Raw genomic sequence first — 20,471 nt, forward strand, 5'->3', positions numbered from 1 at the left:
TTCTCCCACCGACGGAAGACGTGTGCTGGCCACAGATGGGTGTCGGCTGGAGGGGTGAGACGGCACATCGCCCACTGACGGGATCCTGGACACTCCGTTTGGGACCGTTGGAACAGAGTACCCCAGAGCTGACACACACACAAACTTGAAGAAACAATTCCAAAAACACGCGCCTTTTTTCCTCTTACTGTGTGTACCTGCAGGAGAGAGTGGCCCCTGGTGGTTAGGTTCTAGAACTGCCTCCTCCACCACACTGATGCTGTGACTGTGCATTACTTCCTGCAGCATGTTGAAGATTTCTTCAGCCCGGGAACATTTGAAAGCAAAAATGCCTGAGAGCAAGAAAAGGGACATGGAATTGAATGATCTACTACATCTTTTGTATTCATGGCCCACTACACACTCTCAAGCTAATAACCTCCCCCCACAGGGCTAAGACTCCTCCCATGTATACAGTGTGTTCTCAACATGTGACATTTCTATCTAATCAATGGCAACAACATCAACTGTCACATGGCAGTAGAGCAAGTCACAAGGGGGAAGGGAATCAACATTACAAACTATTACACTACATAAAGTACTATACTACACAAACACGTCAATTAGTCGACTACATAGGTACTACAAACACACACACACACACTTACAAAGCAGCAGTCGGGCAGCAGCAAAAAGAAAAAAGTTGTTATTACAGTGACATGACACATTTTACTGATGCGATGATAGGACAAGCTAACACAGTTGAAGAAGGGGGGACAGGAAATGAATGAAAGAACAGTTAAACAAAAAGGTTTTTTGGGCGTACCTTGGCCGGTCTGACAGCGGCGGCCACTCTCGAAGGAGAAGAGGTTGGAGTCGTAACCATAGCGACGCAAGCACAGGTAGGGCCACTTGACGTCATCACGGCGATGTGTGTGGAGGACCAGTTCGGTGTCGGTCAGCTCCATCACGCCAGCCCCCAGCTCGTTCCCATCGTCGTCCACGTTGATCACCTTATTGGCAGTGCGGGGTCAAAGTTGACAGGAAATTAGCTGATCAGCATCAAAATTTGTGTCTGGCATTGTGAATTTGAATCAGGCATCTAGCTAGCTATGTTGTTACTTCTTTTCGTCATTTTTAATGTCACAAACAAGACGGAGCCACCTGTGAGTGCATTGAGATGGAGGTGGGGCCCCCAGCGGCATTGGCTGCTAGTTGAGAAGAGCAACATGTGCTTTCATATCAAGAGTCCCTCTTAGAAACCCCACAATTCCTATGTCTATGTCCTCCTTTCAGTGATTATGTTTTTCTTCAAGCATTAAGATTCACACTTTGTTTGATGGTCCCTAAACACCCCTCAGTGGTAAGGAAAAGTGAAACCTATGCAATAACTTTGCCAGAAACTGCCACAGCTGAATAAATCCATCAAATAGAAGGCAAACTGCTGTGTTCTTTAACGTGAACACACATCTATAACTTTGCCACTCTAAACCACGAAATTCCAGTACACATTGCACCTTTTTGAGAGGCTCTCAGTTTTGGCTGAATCCCAATTACACACCTTTCCCCTTATCTTAGCCCTTACCCCTAGGTTTTGTGCGTTCCCGAGAATCAAGTGATGACCCAATACTCCTTAAACCAGGGGGTAAGGATGCTAAGGAGTGTACAGCCCTAGAAAGCAAGTGTGGTCACCAGACTATCACCAAACTTGAAAAGTAGGGGTACAACACTCCATCTGACAAGATGGCAGAGCAGAGACCAAAAGAAGCATATAAATGTAAGTAATTAAGCAAAATGATTGATTTTCATAGTAACATCACTCATATTTTAGTAGATATTCAATCCTTTGCTACTCCGCATAATAGATTAAAAAATAACTACATTTCTGAAAGTATATAAAACTAATGTTTTGAATTTTTGGTTGTCAGTAGTTATAACGAGCCAGCCAACACAGAATCTACTGCATTTCATAAATGATTAGATAATGATATATAGCGACCACATTAGCATGTTAATTGTAAGTTCTATTTTAAAACTGCTCGCTAACGAAGGGATATAACATTACTGAGCTGTACTGCGACGTTCACATTTTATATTATCTATATATGTATTATATTATATTATATTATATTATATTATCTAATCACTCATGTAATGCAGCAATCATAGTGAAGTGTGCTTGCTGTGAATTATAGCCACCGTAGCCCCCAACAATTCTCATGGTGAGATGTTTATTGTATTCAGCATACAGTATCGATGGTCAGGAAGTGAGCTACATAAAACATTTAAACAAAATGGCCATATGTGGAAAGCAAACATCCCATCTATTTTTTTACCATCACTCTCTGTTTTCAGCACACTATTACTATTATTATTGTATTTAGAATGAGTTAATAGTTGTAGAGAACATCAACGACAAGAAGAGACCAAACCAAAGCAGGGAAGTTTTTAAACCTTGAAATGTTGATAAGGTTTACACTTTTGTTGATGATCATGAAGTTTCCTATATTGTTATTTCTATTTCATTCAAATTTTTATTGTACATATAGTGTGAAAAAGTGTTTGTCCCTTTCCTGATTTTTTTTCTTAACATTTTTTTGCATGTTTGTCACACTTAAATGTTTCAGATCGTAAAATATTAGTCAACGACAACACAACTGAACACAATTGCAGTTTTTAAATGAAATTTCTTATTAGTAAGGAAAAAATCCCAACCTACACGGCCCTGTGTGAAAAAAGTGATTGCCACAAGCGAGCAAGCGGCAAGCGTTTGCGATAACTTGCAATGAGTCTCTCACAGCGCTGTGGAGGAATTTTGGCCCACTCATCTTTGCCCAATTACTGTAATTCAGCCACACTGGAGGGTTTTCGAGCATTAAGCACCTTTTTAAGGTCGTGCCACAGTATCTTAGTAGGATTCAGGTCAGAACTTTGACTAGGCCACTCCAAAGTCTTCATTTTGTTTTTCTTCAGCCATTTAGAGGTGGACTTGCTGGTGTGTTTTGGATCATTGTCCTGCTGCAGAACCCAAGTTGGCTTCAGCTTGAGGTCACCAACAGACATTCTCCTTTAGGATATTTTGGTAGACGGCAGAATTCATGGTTCCATTTATCACAGCAAGTCTTCCAGGTCCTGAAGCAGCCCCAGACCATCACACTACCACCACCACATTTTACTGTTGGTATGATGTTCTTTTTCTGAAATGTGGCGTTACTTTTACATCAGATGTAATGGGACACACACCTTCCAAAAAAATTCAACTTTTGTCTTGTCACACCACATTGTATTTTCCCAAAGGTCTTGGGGATCATCAAGATGTTTTCTGGTAAAATTGAAACAAGTCTTAATGTTCCTTTTGTTCAGCAATGGTTTTCGTCTTGGAAGTCTACCATGCAGGCCTTTTTTACCCATTGTCTGTCTTATGGTGGAGTCATGAACACTGACCTTAACTGAGGCAAGTGAGGCCTGCAGCTCTTTGGATGTTGTTGTGGGGTCTTTTGTGGACTCTCGGGTGAGTTGTCGCTGCGCTTTTGGGGTAATTCTGGTTGGCCACCCACTCATGGGAAGGTTCACCACTGTTCCATGTTTTCGCTATTTGTGGATTATGGCTCCCACTGTGGTTCGCTGTGAGTCCCAAAGCTTTAGAAATGGCTTTATAACCTTTCCCAGACTGATAGATCTCAATTAATCTCAGTTATGTTTTACACTTTTTCCACACAGTGCTATGCTATTTAGATTTTTTTCTCCCTTAATTATAAAAAGTTTGATTTAAAAAACAAAATTTTGTGTTCAATTGTATTGTCAATAACTAATATTCAAATTTCTTTGATGATCTGAAACATTAAGTGTGACAAACATGCAAAAACAAAAGAAATCGGGAAGGGGGGCAAACACTTTCACACCACTGTATATTTGATACATTTTCTATTTTATAAATATTACAGTGCTGGGTGTAAGCTGTCAGAGTTGTTTGGCAATAAATGTCAGTTTGTAAAAACGTGTTCCTTTTATTAAAAAAAAGGTGTTCTGAGGTAGGCAATGAAATAATGTACAAATGTATGCACCTAACATTACGGTAGGAAACATTTATTATGAACAATTTGCCTCCTCTGCCTGTGTCACAGCCAGAAAGCGGTGAGGGGTGATGACATAATGAGAATCATGGTGGCGTCCCATTTCTTAGTGTCTTCTCATTGGCCCTCAGTTTTAAGGGGTGGGGTAGGGGTAAGATGATTCAGCCCTAGTCTCCAAAAGTCTCTTCACCAGATTTTTATCACTAGTCGCTAATTTGAAAAAGAATATCTTGAGTGGTCTGATTACTCGCTAAATATAGCGACAATGTCGCTATGTTGGCAACAACGATCCCTCTTGCTGCATCTTCTTCTTCTCTGGCAAAGGTATGTTAACAAGCAAAATTACAAAGGCAGTCCCATTATAACGTGTTCATGAGCGAAAGCAAACTGATAACACCAAATCTATTTGTGGCCGTCCAAATTAAGTGGGAAACACTGTATATGGTATGTATAGTGTATAACGTGCATTTGCTTGGCAAATTTCATGTGTATTTGACATTAAGCAATTATATTGTTCATTTTGTTCTGAGGTTTCCTAAGTCAATGTATGTCCTGCATCTCCTGTTCTATGGTTATCATCAAACTCACTTTTTCTACTATCCCACACAGTGGTGTCCCGCATGAAGATGGTGTGAATGTTTTTTTGAGACACTGCTTTGCATCATTACTTGCAAAAGAACCAAACAAGAGAGTTTGTCACCTTGAATTTACTCTGATGATTATCTGGGATCAACTCTTTCTCTGGACAGCTTGAACAGCTACCCATGGTTCCTCACTGCACCCTCGCACGTCTGCACAAGTGCACACAGAAAGAGAGAGAAGGAGACGTCGTCATGACAAGAAGGGTGCAATGAGCCGGATGACATCACTCTGGATGATGACATAACCTAAGGTCTTCCTCCATGGTCAGAGGTCCAATGACGGTCATCAGCACGCTATCTTCGTCACGCCTCACAGCAATGATGTTGGTCAGAGCAGCTGTGGGTGATTTCAAGTAAACACAATATAAAAACAAATAATAATTGTAATTATTGCCTGGTCATAGAAATGTATGAAAACTGAGCACACTTAAAAAGATGAGTGTATCCTAGCAACATTATTCGGGACTCGTCAGCTCATACACATCACTGTGTGTGTGTTTTTAGTCCCTTAAAAACTCATCTATTCCACTCGGCTTTCGAAACCTAGTGTGAGACATGAATATTATTTTGATTTGTATCGCTTTTTTTATTGCTTGATGGTATTCTTTTTACATACGCTCTGTGTCTATGTTTATCTCTTTTTATTTCTGAGTCCTGTCCATTTTGATTATGTTTTTTGCAAGTCATGCACCTTGTTGCATGACTTGTTACTTTTTTATTTTTTTTACCCCCTTTAATGCTGTCCGGCACTATAAACAGGGATTGTTATACAAATCAAGTTGGCTTTCTGGTTTGAAAATCATGTCATTGAAATGTGCAGGCATGTTAGTAACTTGTAAAGGAGCGTTTTAAATGTGTTCCAATACAAGCTTTAAAAATGCTGACGTTAGAAAATGGCATTACATGGCTTACACGTTAATTAAATATTGTATGTGCACAAAGATACAGATTGTATCATTATCACTGTTGTAGACGATTAAAAACTCAACAGTAAAGTCTGGTGGACAGTTTGAGCACAACAAAACAATAAAAGTGACGATAATAACAAGTGACTTCCAAAAAGAGAATGTAGTGCTCTGAGCGACTGGCAAAGAGACACAAATCCAATCCAGAAAAACTAGTTTGAGAACGTCAAAAAGCAAACCACGCAAAACGAACACAGACGTTTAATAAGCAGAAATAAAGTAATTTACACACCCGATAAGTGGGAAGTGTTGCGGGCGTTAGAATGACTTTATTCAATAACTTAGCCAGCTCTGTTGTGATGGCAGCTACTTAGTTAGCAGACGTTAGCTTCCAGCGGGCTCGCACATCTTTGCTAATAGTCTAGCTTCCAGAAGGCTAGTTAAGCGAACACAGCTAAGCAGTACACTCAAGGGTAAAAACGAAAGTGAATACTCACCACATACATGCGCACAAAGTAGTCAAAGTAGCGTCCAAATGTGTCGGAAATTCACACCGATCAGTTCCGACTGACGCCCGGACGATTCGAGCTACCATTAGCGTTAGCCTGCTGCTACACGAGCAGAGCCTCCATCTTTCCTCGAGCGCCAAAAAAAACCAATCACAACTTCTTCCAAAGTCTCCTGACGCTCCGGCTAGGGCGAATGCGGCGACGAAAAACGCGTTAAATCCATTGGGAGTTGTTCGCAGTTCACTGTGGGGTACGAGGTTCCGTCTAAATGTCACTTTTACCCCACAAAAAACACAAGTTTTGCTTGAGGTCTCGCCGTCTTTTCTGCTGCTAGCTTGTTGGGCTAGAGTTGGCCAAACTTCCCAGAGTTCAGCCAGTTGCCGAGCAGCAACGCGCATGCGCAGCTTGTCTTCTTTCAACATAATGCAGACAAAACACACATTAGTTGATTTATTAAAAGAGACAAAAAAAGTCACATTTACATCTAATGAAAATACAACACATAATACATCTTTATATAATATAAAAATAACGATTATACTTTGCCTGATAAATAAAATATATAAAACTATATATAAAGCTGTGAATCTTTTTAAAACTTTGAACAGCAATGTGCAAAAAAAAAACGCATTACAATCAACCACAACATGTACACATAAGCGTCCTTATCCATTCATTCATTTTCTATAGGCCTTCTCATTAGGGTCATGGGGAGGACTGGAGCCTATCCCAGCGAGTGAGAGGTTGGGTACATCCTCAACTGGTCACCAGTCAATCACAGTACACATACACAAATAACCATTCACACTCACATTCACACCGATGGACAATTTGGAGTCTTCAAATAACCCAATGTGCATGTTTTTGGGATGTGGGAGGAGAAAACCCACTCAGGCACGAGAAACTCCACACACTGAGATTTTCCTAAGGAGATTTTAACCCATATCTCAGGACTGTGAGGCAAACATGCTAACCGCAACGTCGCCGTGAGGCCCATGTCCATGCACAATTAATTGAACATACAGTCTCAGAAGATGAAATTGTCTGAATGTCGCACACACAGCCTCTGAGGACACACAAACGCAACATTTGCAGTGGTTGACATGCATTTTGGGAAAGAAAAAGAAAGAAAAAAGCAAAGCTCACCTCGCTCAAGTTGACATTTTCATACACGACCATGTCATCCTGCTCGTGACACAATTTCCTGGCTCGCAACACGTCACGGACACACTGGTGGAGGAACGCGTACTGACGCTGTAACACATGTCAACAAGAAACATGAGGAATGATGAATTAATTATTTTTTCATGAATACTGGGTATTTGTCCACACACCTCTGTCTGCACCATGTGTGAGCGGTGAAGCCGGAGTTCAAAGACGCATCCATAAATGTCCAACGTGTCCGAGCTGTCCGACTGCTGCAGAACACGATCCAGAACGATGAAGGTCCCTGTACGACCCACACCAGCACTGACGCACAGCACAACAGCAGCATTAACCGTCATTCAACACATATGTCTATCTTTTACACTACCAGTCAAAAGTTTGGAAACACTTTCTCATACAATAAGTGTCTCCAAACTTTTGACTGGAAGCGCAACTATTTATCTATCTACCTACCTGCAGTGGACCACGGTGGGACCAGAACCAGGACTCCTGTTGACGTAGTCTCGGACAGTTCTGACAAACTGCACCAGGGATTGGGTGGTGTCTGGGACCCCGTGATCGGGCCACACGGTGAAGTGGAAGTGCCGAACAAGCCGGATGGACCTCAGATCATCCTCCTGTCTCTCACACACACACACACACACACACACGCACACGCACACGCACACGCACATGCACACGTACACGTACACGCACACACGCACATACACACGTAAAAAATACATTACCCATAATGCCACACGCCTCTAACTGCTGAGTCATGGAAACAATGATTGATCTTTACGCTGCAGATGTTGAACTCTCGAATGGTCCACTCAGGAAGAACCGACTCAGACAGCATCTGGACAATCAGGTCTCCATAGTAAAGGGGGTCATGGTCCTGAGGCCAGTAGTGATCACACTTGACCTGCACACACACACTTGGTTATTACCATAAATGGTCTAATGTGTTTAAGTGTGTTAATTGGAAGATGAGATGATGATATACAGTATTTATTTTACAGACTACATGTGGACTTCATGGAGGACTTCATTACCCGGCCTTTCTCAACGCATTGGGTGACCATCACCACGTTGTGCACGTTTTGCTCCCACACCATCTTCCAGAAGTCATCTTTGGTTCCTGGCAGCGGCCCCTGGGTGGCAATGTACTCCCGACGGAAGTTATTTCCCTGAAACACAAGTGAGTTTGTGAGGAATTGTATGTGTGTTTGTGTGTGTGTGTGTGTCTCACAGGGATGTAACTGGCATTGATGTAGTCCGAGCAGGGGTCATCATCCACATATGACAGCTTCACTCTCGTTGAGTCGTCTGCAAACAAACGCACTCAGTGACCAGCCCCCAGCGTGTGTGTGAGTGTGTGACAGACTCACAGGGCAGGATGTTGTTATATCGGTTCTTGCCGCGGTTCTCCGGTAGCAGGGCTGAGTCCAACGGTTGGTTTCGACCGACATCTTTCAGGTTCTGACATAATAGCGTCAATATAGTACATCAACAGGGTTACTTCAACAATATGAAGTAGGTGTAACAAAAGAGACACAGGCATCACCTCATACTCGCCAGAAAGCAGAAAGCGGGCGTCGGCCTGAAGTTTGTTGTAGTGACGCTCAAAGTCAGCCACACTGATGGGACTGACGGAGCACAGCGGACATGAGCAATTTCCAAAGAAGTATGACTTACAGACGCATTAAACATTTTCTTTTACCTGAACATGTGACGACGCTTCCTATAAAGCAAGAAAGAACTTTTAGTCCTTTTTCATGACATCATTAGTGTGTGCAGTACAGTATATCTTGTCAAGGGACAATACTTCAGACATTTACAATAGTCAGTGTATAGCAGTATAGATGTACAAGCCACTGAAAATGAGTCGCTACACAGCCGTTGTTGTCTAAATAGCTGGCAACACAAGTGTATAGCGAGAGAAGAGTGTCTTGCTTACAGCCAAGCACAGTGGTGGTAGTGTGCATGATTGCTGCCAGCATTTTTGGAAAAGAAGAATCCCAACCATGTACACTCTCGGCATGGTGCATGGTTTGCCCAACCAGTGTACATGTATTTTGTTGACTTGGAGAAGGTATTTGGCAGTGTTCCTCGAGGAATTCTGTGGGGAGTACTCCAGGAATATCGGGTACTGGACAACCTAATTCAGGCTGTTTGTTCCCTGTGTGACCGGTGTCAGAGTTTCCAGTGAGGGTTGGACTCCGCCAGGACTGCCCATTTTCACTGATTCTTTTGATTACTTTTATGGACGGATTTTCTAGGAGCAGCCAGGGTGTTGGGGGGTTTCCGGTTTGGTGGCTGCAGGATTGGGTCTCTGCTTTTTGCAGATGATGTGATCCTGCTGGCTTCATCGAGCCGTGACCTTCAACTCTCACGGGATCGGTTCGCAGCCGAGTGTGAAGCGGCCGGGATGAGAACCAGCACCTCCAAGTCTGAGTCCCTGATTCTCGCCTGGAAAAGGGTGGAGTGCCATCTCTGGGTCGGGAATGAGATCCTGCCCCAAGTGGAGGAGTTTAAGTACCTCTGGGTTTTGTTCACGAGTGAAGGAAGGATGGAGCGCGACATCTACAGGCAAATTGATGCAGCATTTGCAGTGATGCGGACACTGCATCGGTCCGTTGTGGTGAACAGGGAGCTGAGCCGAAAGGCAAAGCTTTCAATTCACCGGTCGATCTACATTCCTACCCTCACCTATGGTCATCAGCTTTGGGTAGTGGCCGAAAGGACAAGATCGCGGGTACAAGTGTCCAAAATGAGTTTTTTCCGTATGGTGGCTGGGCTCTCTCTTAGAGATAAGGTGAGAAGCACTGTCATCTGGGAAACACTTGGAGTAGAACGGCTGCTCCTCCACATTGAGAGAAGCCAGATGAGGTGGATTGGGCACCTGGTCAGGATGCCTCCCGGAGGACTCCCTGAGGAGGTGTTCAGGGCAAATCCGACCGGTAGAAGGCCTCAGGATCCGCGGGGTGGAGCTGGACTAGGTGGTTGGGGAGAGGGAAGTGTGGGCTTCTCTGCTTGGACTTCTGCCCTCACGACCCAACCTCAAATAAGTGATAGAATATGGATGGATGGATGGATGGATGAATTCCAACATGTACTGTGAAGCACAAACTGCAACATGATAGTTGGAATACTGTTACATACGGTGCACGGTTATATATCGTGTACTCAGTGTTGCTATACAAGCTCTACACTGACTACTCTAAATTTCTATCTTTTGTCAGGTTCTGTAGCGTGCATTAGGACTGGTCACATGATCTCACCCTCTAACCCCCAGGTGACACCGTGGTGACGGTCGTTCTCGCCTCACACACATGTCGACCGCTGCTCTCTCCTGCACACTTTGAACCACAAAATGTATTACACTCATCTTGTGTGAGACAAAACACACAGACACACACAGTAACAGGAACTCACACTTTGCGTGCGTTGCGCCTGCAGACAAGCAGCGCTGCAGCTACTGCAATGATGGCCATCAGGATGACAGCGGCACTGATACCTTCTATGATGCCGCTAAGAGGGTCTGCAAGGCAACACAGGTGAAGTCATGGGTTATTCGCGCATGCACACACACACACACACAAACACAAATACACACTCATGTGCTGTAAAGCTCACCTGCTGCTGTCACGACAGGTTGCGACAGGAAGGTGTCGGCGTACAATGGCGGAGAAGAGTCGTCAAAGAGTTGTGTGAATGCTCGAACGCTGAGCCTAAATGATACCATTCATGTGTATGTTTCCATGTCAGTATGCTTCAGTGTGTTTAACATGTGTTTCCGTGTTTCCATGCCAGTATAATGCTTTTGCTATAATGTTATTATAATGTTATAATGTTATTGTGTGTGCGTGTGTGTGTGTGTGTGTGTGTGTGTGTGTGTGTGTGTGTGTGTGTGTGAGTGCGTGCGTGTCAGGACCTGTATGCGGTTTGGGGTTTGAGCGGTCCATCACAGAAGTGCTGTATACCGGCCCGTAGATCAGAGTGCAGGTCTGGGCGGTCACAGGATCCCCCCAGTGAGTCCATTCCTGTCCCCAAAGTAATGTCAAAGCTGCAAGTGTCGCTGGAGCTGCTGGCAAAGACGGCCGTCTGGTAGGACTTGATAGAATTGTTGGAGCTGTAGTCCACATAGGAGGGCAGTGGGTGGCGCTGGTCTGGATGCTCACCGTCCACACCTTCATGGGACCACAGTTTGTAAAGAAAAACAACTTAGAAACTAGAACCTCTGTTTTTTGGACTATTTTGAGATGCTAGAAGGCCAGGTGTTGCTAGCTAGGGAGGAAAGAAGAGTGAAGTGCTCCTTTGCCTTCTGACTCAGTCACAAGCACGGTGAAGAACTTGACGGCACCGTTGACATCGCTGAACCAGCTGCAATTGAACGTGAAGAAGATTGACGACTTGGTGACTAGCGCTGACGTGAAGTCCACCCGAGTGCTGAGGGGCGGCACGGGAGGACCTGTGGACAGTTTCAGAAAGTTAATCTTCAGGGAGCAACTCCACCACTTTGGACCTGTCCATGACTTACGGTCAATCATGGTGACCGCATTGTCCTGCGCCGCCTCGCTAGTGGTGGTGTCAGAGATGACCTTGACCCAAACAGTGTAGCGCTTGTGGGGCTCCAGCTGACTGATGACATAGGCGGTGGAAAGGCGGCCCGTGCGGCGTGAGTAGACCAGACTCTGTGAGCCCTTGTGCACGCACTCAATGGTGTAGGAGTCAAACTCGGCCTCCGGGGGCACCCAGGAGCAGGAAATGGAGGTAGAGCTCTGAGGGCGGCAGTGCAGGCCATGAACAGGCGAAGGTTCTGCGGCACCAAAACAAAGTTTACGTCAAGCAAGCATAACTGACAAATTTAATTCACTCGTGACGTTTGGGGTCACCTACTGGTGCGGATGCTGCGTTGGACAGGCAGGCTGTAGGAAGGCAGCGCGCCGAGCTGTGTGGCGCCACTGACGGCACGTAGGGTGAAGTTGTAAAGGCGTCCAGGGAACATCCCTCTCAGGATCCGACTGCCGGATGTGCGACTCTCGTACGGGTTGATGATGGTCACCTTGTCTAGCGGCGTCCACTGCAGGTCAAAGTCGTCGTAGTCAGAGTCAAGGGGGGTTGTCCATGTGACCTCCAAGGAGGTGTTGGTCACCCCTCCAAACAGGAATGACCTTGGCGGTCTGGGAGCTAAGGGGGGCAAACAAGATGTCCTGTTACTGCTCAGGTGACTTTCCAACATCTTCTCATCTCACCTGTTCGGCCCTGGACGCTGGCGCCATTCGTTAGATCGCCACTGCGACTCAGCACCTCAGCGCGGTACAGTTGGCCGGGCTTGAGGTCGCTGAAAATGAACTCTGTGACCTCTGACGGTAGCTGTTTCTGCACCCGCAGTGAGCCATCGGGGGCATAGAGCGTCAGGAGGTAACTACTCATGTCACCCTCGCCCTGTCTCCAGTTGACCTGCAGGCGGTCCGACTGGTTTCCGCTCTGAATCTGCAGTGACGTGACAGCTGCCGGGACTGAGGGGAGGACACAGATGATAGGGATGGTCACACAAGTTAATACAAACTCTGACTGCTCCAAGTCCCCGATTCCACTGGGGTCTCAGTGTCCTCACCTGTTCTGGCCCACAGGCTGGAGTCATTACTCTGCTCGCCACTTCGTGTCACGACCACCATCTTGTATGCGGAACCGGGTCGGAGGCCCTCGAAAGAGCAGTGCTGGCTGGAAGGCGGAACACGGTGTCGCTCGTGCAAGGTGTTGTCATGGCTGTAGAGTAAGATGTCGTACGAATCAAAGTGACCCACTGGCCGATTCCACTGGAAGGATAGGCTGGTAGTGGTGTTGCTCTCGAGTGTCAGATGAGTTGCAGCCGCAGGGCCTGATAGGAAGAGGAAGCAGTTTACACCTTAAAGATGCAAGTTCACACTGTAAATCAACAGGGAGAGGCATATCACCACCCCCATTCATGCTAACTTCCTTAGCGCAAGTTCTGCATTGACTCACTGTGTCTTAAGGAACTCAGTGGAATTAAAAGGCAGGATTCCAACTGTTACAATGGCATAATAGTTGGACATGTGAAGTAGGCATGGCTTAGCTGCACAAACAGGAAGTCTGTACATACGTGTGCAAGCTCGGGCGCTGACCCCAGTGCTTTGGAGTTCCCCGCTGATGGTCTGTACCAGAAGGCGGTACTTCCTTCCCGGGGTGAGACTGTCAAACATGTGCCGGGTGCATGTGGGGGGCAGCGTGGCGTTTACTAAGACGTTGCCTCGTTCATCAAGCAGCTGCAGGAAGTAGCCGTCAGATACACCTGCAGCTACCTGCCAGCTCACCTGCAGGCTGCTGGTACCCGTCGGGTTGTCCACCTGCAGTGCTGTCACAGCTGACGGGACTGAGCACAGAACAAGAACCGCCTTCAGAGTGTGACCAGAACACAAGTAGTACAAGTAGGTTGACGTGGGCCTCACCTGTGCGCCCGTAGGTCGTGTCATTGTTACAGAGCTCGCCGCTGACCGCCTGCACAGTCAATCCATAAAGCTGACCGGGCTGCAGCGAGCCAAAGACTACCTGATTCTGTTGTTTCAGGACGGGCCGTACGTCCAGTTGACGGTTCTGTCTGTACAGAACCACGATGTACCTGTCTACATCGCCTTGACCCGGCGTCCAGCTCACCTTCAGACTGCCGCTGTCGCCACCATTGCTCACGTGGATGTTCTTTACTTGACTGGGAACTAAACAGAGGAAAAAATGTTGTACTTTGGTAGGTGTGAATATTTGTGCAGTTCTGTGTGTCCACTTGTTACGCCTGACCTGTGCGGCCCTCGATGAACTGGGTCCTCTGGTTGGGGCCACTGAAGGTGGACACCAGGATCTTGTAGAGGCGTCCAGGTGTGAGCGAAGACACCACACACTCCCCCACGCTGCTACCAAGGGTGAGTGGAGGGAACACTTTCATGTCGTTAAAAAGCAGCTGCACCTCGTAGTGATCCACATCACCCGGGGCTGCCAACCATGCCACCCGAATGTCCTCTGAGGTCCGCTTGGCGATGTACAAGGAGCGCACAGCCGCTGGGACTGGAGGATGCATGAGAGGTGCATCGCTAATAATCAGTGGCAATAAGTTGTGCGGGAATGCTGACATATGATGTCACCAAACAAAGAAATCGAGCACTCACAGGTGCGACCATGGGTGGAGGCGCTGGTCTCGTAGGTCCCGCTCCAGGTGCTCACTGTTACCGTGTAGAGTCGACCCGGTACCAGATTGTGAAAGACGCACTCATTTTGCGTCTTTGGCACTGTCTGGTTCTGCAACACAACATTGTTGTGCTTGATGGACACCTGATACAAGTCAAAGTCTCCAGAAGCAGGATGCCAGTACACCTTCAGGAAGTCGTCACGGGCCCCGTGTATCGCTGTAGGGTTCTGGACTTTTGAGGGTTCTGAGTAACGACAAGCATTCAAAGAACTTTTCACCTCAACATTTTAAGCATTTATTTTGGCAGCACCACCAAATTGCCGAAGGACCACAGTGAAACACGTGCACTTCCTGTGTGAGACTCACGTGTCCTCTCTAGGACCGAGGTGTAGTTCTGGAAGGTTCCGCTGCGAGTGCCGATAGAGATGTTGTAGAGGCGACCGGACACGAGTGAGTTAAAAACGCACCCATGACTTGATTTGGAGACAACGAGTGTGTGAAGTGTCTTGTCTTGGTCCCTCAGGGTCACCAAGTAACTGTCCACCTCACCCGGAGCGGCACGCCATGACACACTCAGGAAGTCCATGCGGCCGTTGTTACTGACAGTTACCTCGCCAACGGCAGCGGGGACTGAGAAGACATGAAGACCCACAGGATGTTGAAAAATGTCCGCTTATGTTCGTTCGACTGTCCTGCATCCTTACCCGTGCGTCCCTCAGCCACAGATTGCCTGGATGTACGTCCTGCTCGGACAGTAGTCACCACCACCTTGTAGAGGGCACCGGGCCTCAGGTCATGGAAGCTGAGACTGGTGGCATCCACTGCCACGCTCTCGTTCTTGATGACACTGCCTTCATGGACCAGCAGGACCAGGTACATGTCCAGGTCCCCGCTAGCCTGATCCCACTGAGCCAGGAGGCTCTTGGTGCTTCCCAAGTTAGAAACCTGCAGCCTGTTTACCTGAGACGGAGCTACAAGGACACCACAGCCATGAGGGAGACATTTTAGTTGTCCAGCATAAGAAACAAAATGGTCCAAAAAACGTACTGGTCCATGTGTTGATAGAGGTGGAGCTACTCAGGTTGCTGCTACTGGTTGTCACGGTGATGGTGTACTGGCGTCCTGATGTGAGCTCACTAAAGGTGCACCCGCCAGCCTCCTGGGGGAGAAGCTTCTGAGCTAAGATTGAGTCCGTATTGGCTGGTTGGAGGACAGCCATGATGCCATCCCACTCGCCGAGGGGACTATGCCACTGGACGCTGATGGTGGACTCATCGACATGATGAATGAGAAGCTGCTGAACGGGCTGAGGGGCTAAGGGGTACAAGGTGACTGTCAACAAAATGTGTCTTATCTTCTCTCATTTGTTAACAGGAAGTAAAAGTAAGCAACCAATAGAACAAACCTAGCTGTTCTTGACAGCGCACCGTGTTACTCAGAGTCCCACTGTGCACCGTGACCGCCACGCCGTAGGCTCGACCTGGTACCAGGCCCAGGCTGGTGACAAAGAATACATAGCGCCTGCTCAGCTTGCTGACGGTTTCGTTACGCAGAACCACGGAGCCGTTCCACAGCAACACACTGTAGTTGTCCCAGTCGCCATTGGGGGGCGTCCAAGTGAGACTCAACGCAGTGCCGTCAGACAGTGGCCGAGCAGACAACGCCGACACTGCGTCAGGAACTGCAACACAACAACCACTGGTTGGAAACTATGAATCTAATCATCATTCTATTGATCGAGACGTGCATGGTACCTGTTGCCATGCTAGTCCTGGCCTCGGCAGTGCCTCCTTCTGTTTGGGTGCGCAGTAATAGCTGATAGTGGCGCCCTGGGGTCAGGTCTGGGAAAACTGCCTGGGTCATATTTGGACTCAGGTGCAGTTGCAGGGGGGCGGAGCCATTGGCTGACAGTGTCGCGTGGTAGAAGTTGACGCCCCCTGCAGGTGGCAGCCAGGTGGCACGCAGCTGGTTGGTGCTGCCGTTGTTTTCCAGTTTCAAGTTGGACACGGGGGCGGGAGCTGAGGTGGACCAGAGAGACCATGACTTTTGCAGTCCATGTGAACAAATATGACTTGTGACTTCACCTGTATATGCCAACACGTGCACAGGTGCTGCCCTCTTCCCGCCGGCTGTAACGACTACGGCCACCTTGTACCGAGTGCCAGGGACTAGAGACCCGAAGGCCGATCGGCAGGGCGCGCGTCCCGATACACGCATCCTGCGGATAGATCCAGACCCAGAGTCCTCTAGAATGACGTCATACCAGTCCACATGACCCTTGGACGGAGACCAGGATACCAGCAGGCCTGATGAGTCATTCGGATCCTTGTGGACTTCAAGCTGAGTCGGACCAAGTGGCTCTGCCAGACGACACAGTAATTGACTGCAACTCTTTCATTTTCACAAAAACTTTTCGTGGGTCACTGAAGACATCCATTGTCCTTGGTGGTTTTGTTGTCTTGGTCAAGTCAGTGAGTTGAACAAATACTGAATAGTTAATGTACAGTATGTATAACAAGCTGGGCTGTGTTTAGGGGTAATCACTCGCAGCAAAAGTGAGTGCTGCTTCACGGCACGTCAGCAACAATGGAACAATGCGAAACAGGAAGTCTGCATCTGCTATAAACGCACTTACTTCAGGACCACAGGAAGTAGAGACTTGAAGGAAGGACACTTTTCATAATACACTACACTTTTTCTGGAAGGAGAAAGTATCTTAAGTTGGAAAGATATTTATGCCCCATGGTTCTACTCTTGAGGCATAAAGGGAGCTGAGCTTACACTCCCAGTTAACACATCGCCACCTAATGGTGAGACATGACAAGACGAAATTTGGCTCTTACCTGTGCGCACTGACACGTTGCCTCCCCCTCCATTCACAGCAGAGGTGACGCTCAGGTGGTACAAAGTCCCTGCCTCGAGCGACTCGATTTCACAGGTGAAAGCATCACTGAGACGCCCGGTTGGCTCACAGTCGCCGACGTTGTTGTGCGTTGCCACTGTGAAGCTCGAGCACAACTGTGGCGTGCTGAAGGTCAGCACGATTGAGTTAGCTGTGGCCTTCACCAGCGTAAAATTAGCGGAGCAGCTTGACGCCGTCCTCACAGGTGGTGTTGAAGGTGCGGCTACAGGTACAGGTGAAGTTGAAGGCGTGGCTATAGGTGTTGTTAAAGGTTTGGTTACAGGTGACGTTGACAGTGCTGCTCCAGGTTTGGTTACAGGTATGGGTGAAGTTGAAGGCGTGGTTATAGGTGTTGTTAAAGGCACGGTTACAGGTGAAGTTGACAGTGTGGTTACAGGTGTTGTTAAAGGTTTGGCTACAAGTATAGGTGAGGTTGAAGGTGTGTTTTCAGGTGTTGTTAATGGTGTGGTGTCAAGCGAGTTTGAAGCCGTGATTATAGTTGCGGTTGAAGGCATGGTTATAGGTGAGGTTGAGGTTACTGGTGAGGTTGAATTAATTGCTCCAGGTGTTGTTGAAGGTGTGGTTACAGGTGAGGTTGAGGTTACTGGTGAGGTTGAATTAATTGCTACAGGTGTTTCTGAAGGCATGGTTACAGGTGTTGTTGAAGGTGTGGTTACAGGTGAGTTTGAAGCCATGATTATAGTTGCGGTTGAAGGCATGGTCACGGGTGTTGTCGAAGGCATCTTTGCAGGTGTTGTTGAAGGCACTGTCACAGGTGAGTTTGAAACCATTGTTACACGTGAAGTTGCAGGCATACTTACAGGTGTTGTTGAAGGCATTCTCACAGGTGAGGTTGAGGGCATTGTTACAGGTGTTGTTGAAGGCATGGTTACAGGTGAGTTGGAAGCACTGATTATAGTTGCGGTTGAAGGCATGGTTACAGGTGAGGTTGAAGATGTGCTCAGAGGTAGAGGTGAGATTGAAGCCATGATTATAGTTGCGCTTGAAGGCACGGTCACAGATGAAGTTGAAGGCACATTCACTGGTGAGGTTGAGAGTGTGGTTGCGGGTGTTGTTGGAGGGGTGGTTTCGGGTGCAGGTGAGGTTGAAGGCATGGTCACAGGTGAGGTTGAGGATGTGGTTTCAGGTGAAGTTGAATGCGTACTAACAAGTGTTGTTAAAAGCAGTCCACTGACTTCAGTTGCTGTTGCGGGTTTCACAGTTGTGGGCAGGGCTAGCGTGGGCTTGACGCTTGCTGACCATGCTTGCCGACCTGCTGATGTTGGTGGTTCGACAGTTGAGGTGCTGTCAGTCACCTTCAATCTAAGGTCATGTGACCCGCGTGACAAGTCAGGTGGCTTTCTAGACCTCAATGGCAGTCGCGTCAGGGTCTCTGATGTGCGCGGCGAAAGACGTGTGGTGGTAGGCAGCGTCTTAGTGGTGGATGTGTTGCGCATGGAAAAGATCACAGCGGTGCCAGACGACCCTTGACTCTGCTTCAGCAATGACGATGAGGAGGTCACATGCTGGCGTCCCGATGAGGCTTTGGTGGACTGGTCGACCGGAAAAGAAGTTGAAGGGTCGCTAGGTTGCGTCGATGATATCAAAAGTCCACTGGCTGTGATATTTGACCCTTCTGGCATCCTCGAGGAGGGAAGAGTGGAGGTGCGGCTTTTGTCTGGAAAGTAATGACGAAATTATTGTGCCACTAGAGGGCGCTACTTTTGCAAGTACTGTACATTATACTTAAAAAACCACAGAGACAAAAACAATCTGCTATAATAAAGTGTTTTATAAATTAATAATAATGAGAAGACTATCATAACAGACGGAATATTTTTTTTCATACTGTAAAAAAGTGTAAAAAAAAGCTAATTCCCAAAAGCTGTGTAACTTGTGTTATAGATCATTCTTTACTTATACAACCTCAAGTCACAATTAATTAAAAAAAAGTGTACTCACAAGCAGTGGTGACATTGAGCAGCAGAAATAAAACCAAAAGACCAGCGTCCATGTCTCCTGTCCACTCACAGCTTTAAACTGACTACACTTCTCGCACCAGTGAACAGGCGGTAACTTTGTCACAGGAAAAAGTCAACCGCCACGTTTCCTTCCATTCAATTCTTCTATGCACACCGTTTTACACGGCAGGAAATACCACTGAACATTACGCACACACAAGTATGGACACCCAAGGACAATTTAGAGCTTCCAATGGAGCTGACTTGGATGTTTTTGGGGAGGGAGATGAGGTGTAGTTAGAGAAGAACATGGAGAACATGTCTATTCATACGTATTCTATACTGCTTACCCCGTTCAGGGTCATGATGGGTGAGCTGGAGCCTATCCCAGCTGACATCCTGTCCTGCATGGCCAGGAGGAAGAGGAGGCACATCCTGACCTTCACACTGTCTGGAAAAACAAGTTAGCCTTTTTCTATTAATATCATAAAATATTAATGCCTAAAAAACATAAATTAAGCCAAAAATGTCTACAGTTTGTAAAGAAATTCTTTTTTTTTTTCTACCCGATGATATCACAGATCAGACAGCGGCAGTCTGTTCTGTCGGTAATTTCATTAAGCCACCTTAAGTTAAGGTGGTGATTCTCCTCTTTGAATCACGGTGGAGGGGTTTGAGTGCCTGAGTGATCCTAGGAGCTATGTTGTCCAGGGCTACATGCCCCTGGTAGGGTCTCCTAAGGCAAACATGTCCTTGGTGACAGGCCAGACAAAGAGTGATTCAGAAGACCCTATGAACAATCACAAGAGGATGGACCGCACCTCGCCCGGACGTGGGATACCGGGGCCTCAACCTGGAGCTAGGCCCAAGCGCCTGGTGGTGGGGCCTTCACCTGTGGGACCCATAAGCATAAGAGTCCGGTGCTATGTGTTTTGGGTGGCGGTCGGGGGCAGGCATCTGGGCCACCTGGCCAAATATGGTTCTTGGGACATGCAATGTCACTTCTCTGGTGTGGAAGGAGCCTGAACTTGTTGAAATATTGGTTGAAATATTCCGACTAGACATAGTCAGACTTACCTCGACCTACAGTTTTAGTTCTGGAACCAAACACCGCGACAGGGGCTGGAGTTGCCGCAGGGGAGAGGCGG

The 20,471-nt window shown here is 47.1% G+C and overlaps 2 protein-coding genes across 4 annotated transcripts in view; both read right to left on the reverse strand.

The window, feature by feature from the left end:
- The window catches only part of LOC129180934 (fibroblast growth factor receptor substrate 2-like), a 7,807-nt gene extending 1,321 nt beyond the window's left edge, over positions 1-6,486 (reverse strand). Inside the window, exons 1-6 of one of the 3 annotated variants that reach the window (XM_054775339.1) lie at positions 6,096-6,486; positions 4,940-5,030; positions 4,753-4,843; positions 806-992; positions 198-299; positions 1-128 (exon numbers count right to left, since the gene is read on the reverse strand). The exon at positions 1-128 is cut by the window's left edge and continues 36 nt beyond it. In XM_054775339.1, coding sequence (XP_054631314.1) covers positions 1-128; positions 198-299; positions 806-992; positions 4,753-4,818 — 483 coding nt within the window. In that variant the 5' untranslated portion in view covers positions 4,819-4,843; positions 4,940-5,030; positions 6,096-6,486. The other 2 variants (XM_054775337.1, XM_054775338.1) reach the window with 2 other exon arrangements.
- A 71-nt stretch (positions 6,487-6,557) lies between these two features.
- LOC129180930 (receptor-type tyrosine-protein phosphatase beta-like) lies at positions 6,558-19,417 on the reverse strand. The gene is made up of 31 exons (XM_054775331.1): positions 19,325-19,417; positions 17,304-19,040; positions 16,545-16,820; positions 16,215-16,478; positions 15,866-16,141; positions 15,508-15,774; positions 15,165-15,431; positions 14,827-15,090; positions 14,441-14,704; positions 14,076-14,339; positions 13,733-13,996; positions 13,387-13,656; positions 12,880-13,143; positions 12,515-12,781; positions 12,159-12,449; positions 11,800-12,078; positions 11,581-11,730; positions 11,194-11,449; positions 10,896-10,990; positions 10,695-10,800; positions 10,541-10,618; positions 8,980-9,000; positions 8,824-8,905; positions 8,648-8,738; positions 8,509-8,585; positions 8,312-8,446; positions 8,059-8,181; positions 7,728-7,891; positions 7,442-7,577; positions 7,254-7,361; positions 6,558-7,173 (listed from the first exon to the last, which is right to left on the reverse strand). The coding sequence occupies exons 1-31, from the start codon at positions 19,374-19,376 to the stop codon at positions 7,135-7,137; spliced, it is 7,227 nt and encodes a 2,408-aa protein (XP_054631306.1). The 5' UTR covers positions 19,377-19,417; the 3' UTR covers positions 6,558-7,134.
- Between the last annotated feature and the right edge of the window lie 1,054 nt (positions 19,418-20,471).

Source organism: Dunckerocampus dactyliophorus, chromosome 5 (genome assembly GCF_027744805.1).
Source record: "Dunckerocampus dactyliophorus isolate RoL2022-P2 chromosome 5, RoL_Ddac_1.1, whole genome shotgun sequence".
Lineage (NCBI taxonomy): Eukaryota > Metazoa > Chordata > Actinopteri > Syngnathiformes > Syngnathidae > Dunckerocampus > Dunckerocampus dactyliophorus.

Coding starts and splice junctions, on each gene's coding strand:
- LOC129180930 (XM_054775331.1), bottom strand. CDS start 19,376: ATGGACGCTGGTCTTTTGGTTTTATTTCTGCTGCTCAATGTCACCACT. Junction 10,619..10,694: donor AGGCGCAACGCACGCAAAGT/GTGAGTTCCTGT, acceptor TGTGGTTCAAAG/TGTGCAGGAGAGAGCAGCGG. Junction 8,586..8,647: donor ATATAACAACATCCTGCCCT/GTGAGTCTGTCA, acceptor GTTTGTTTGCAG/ACGACTCAACGAGAGTGAAG.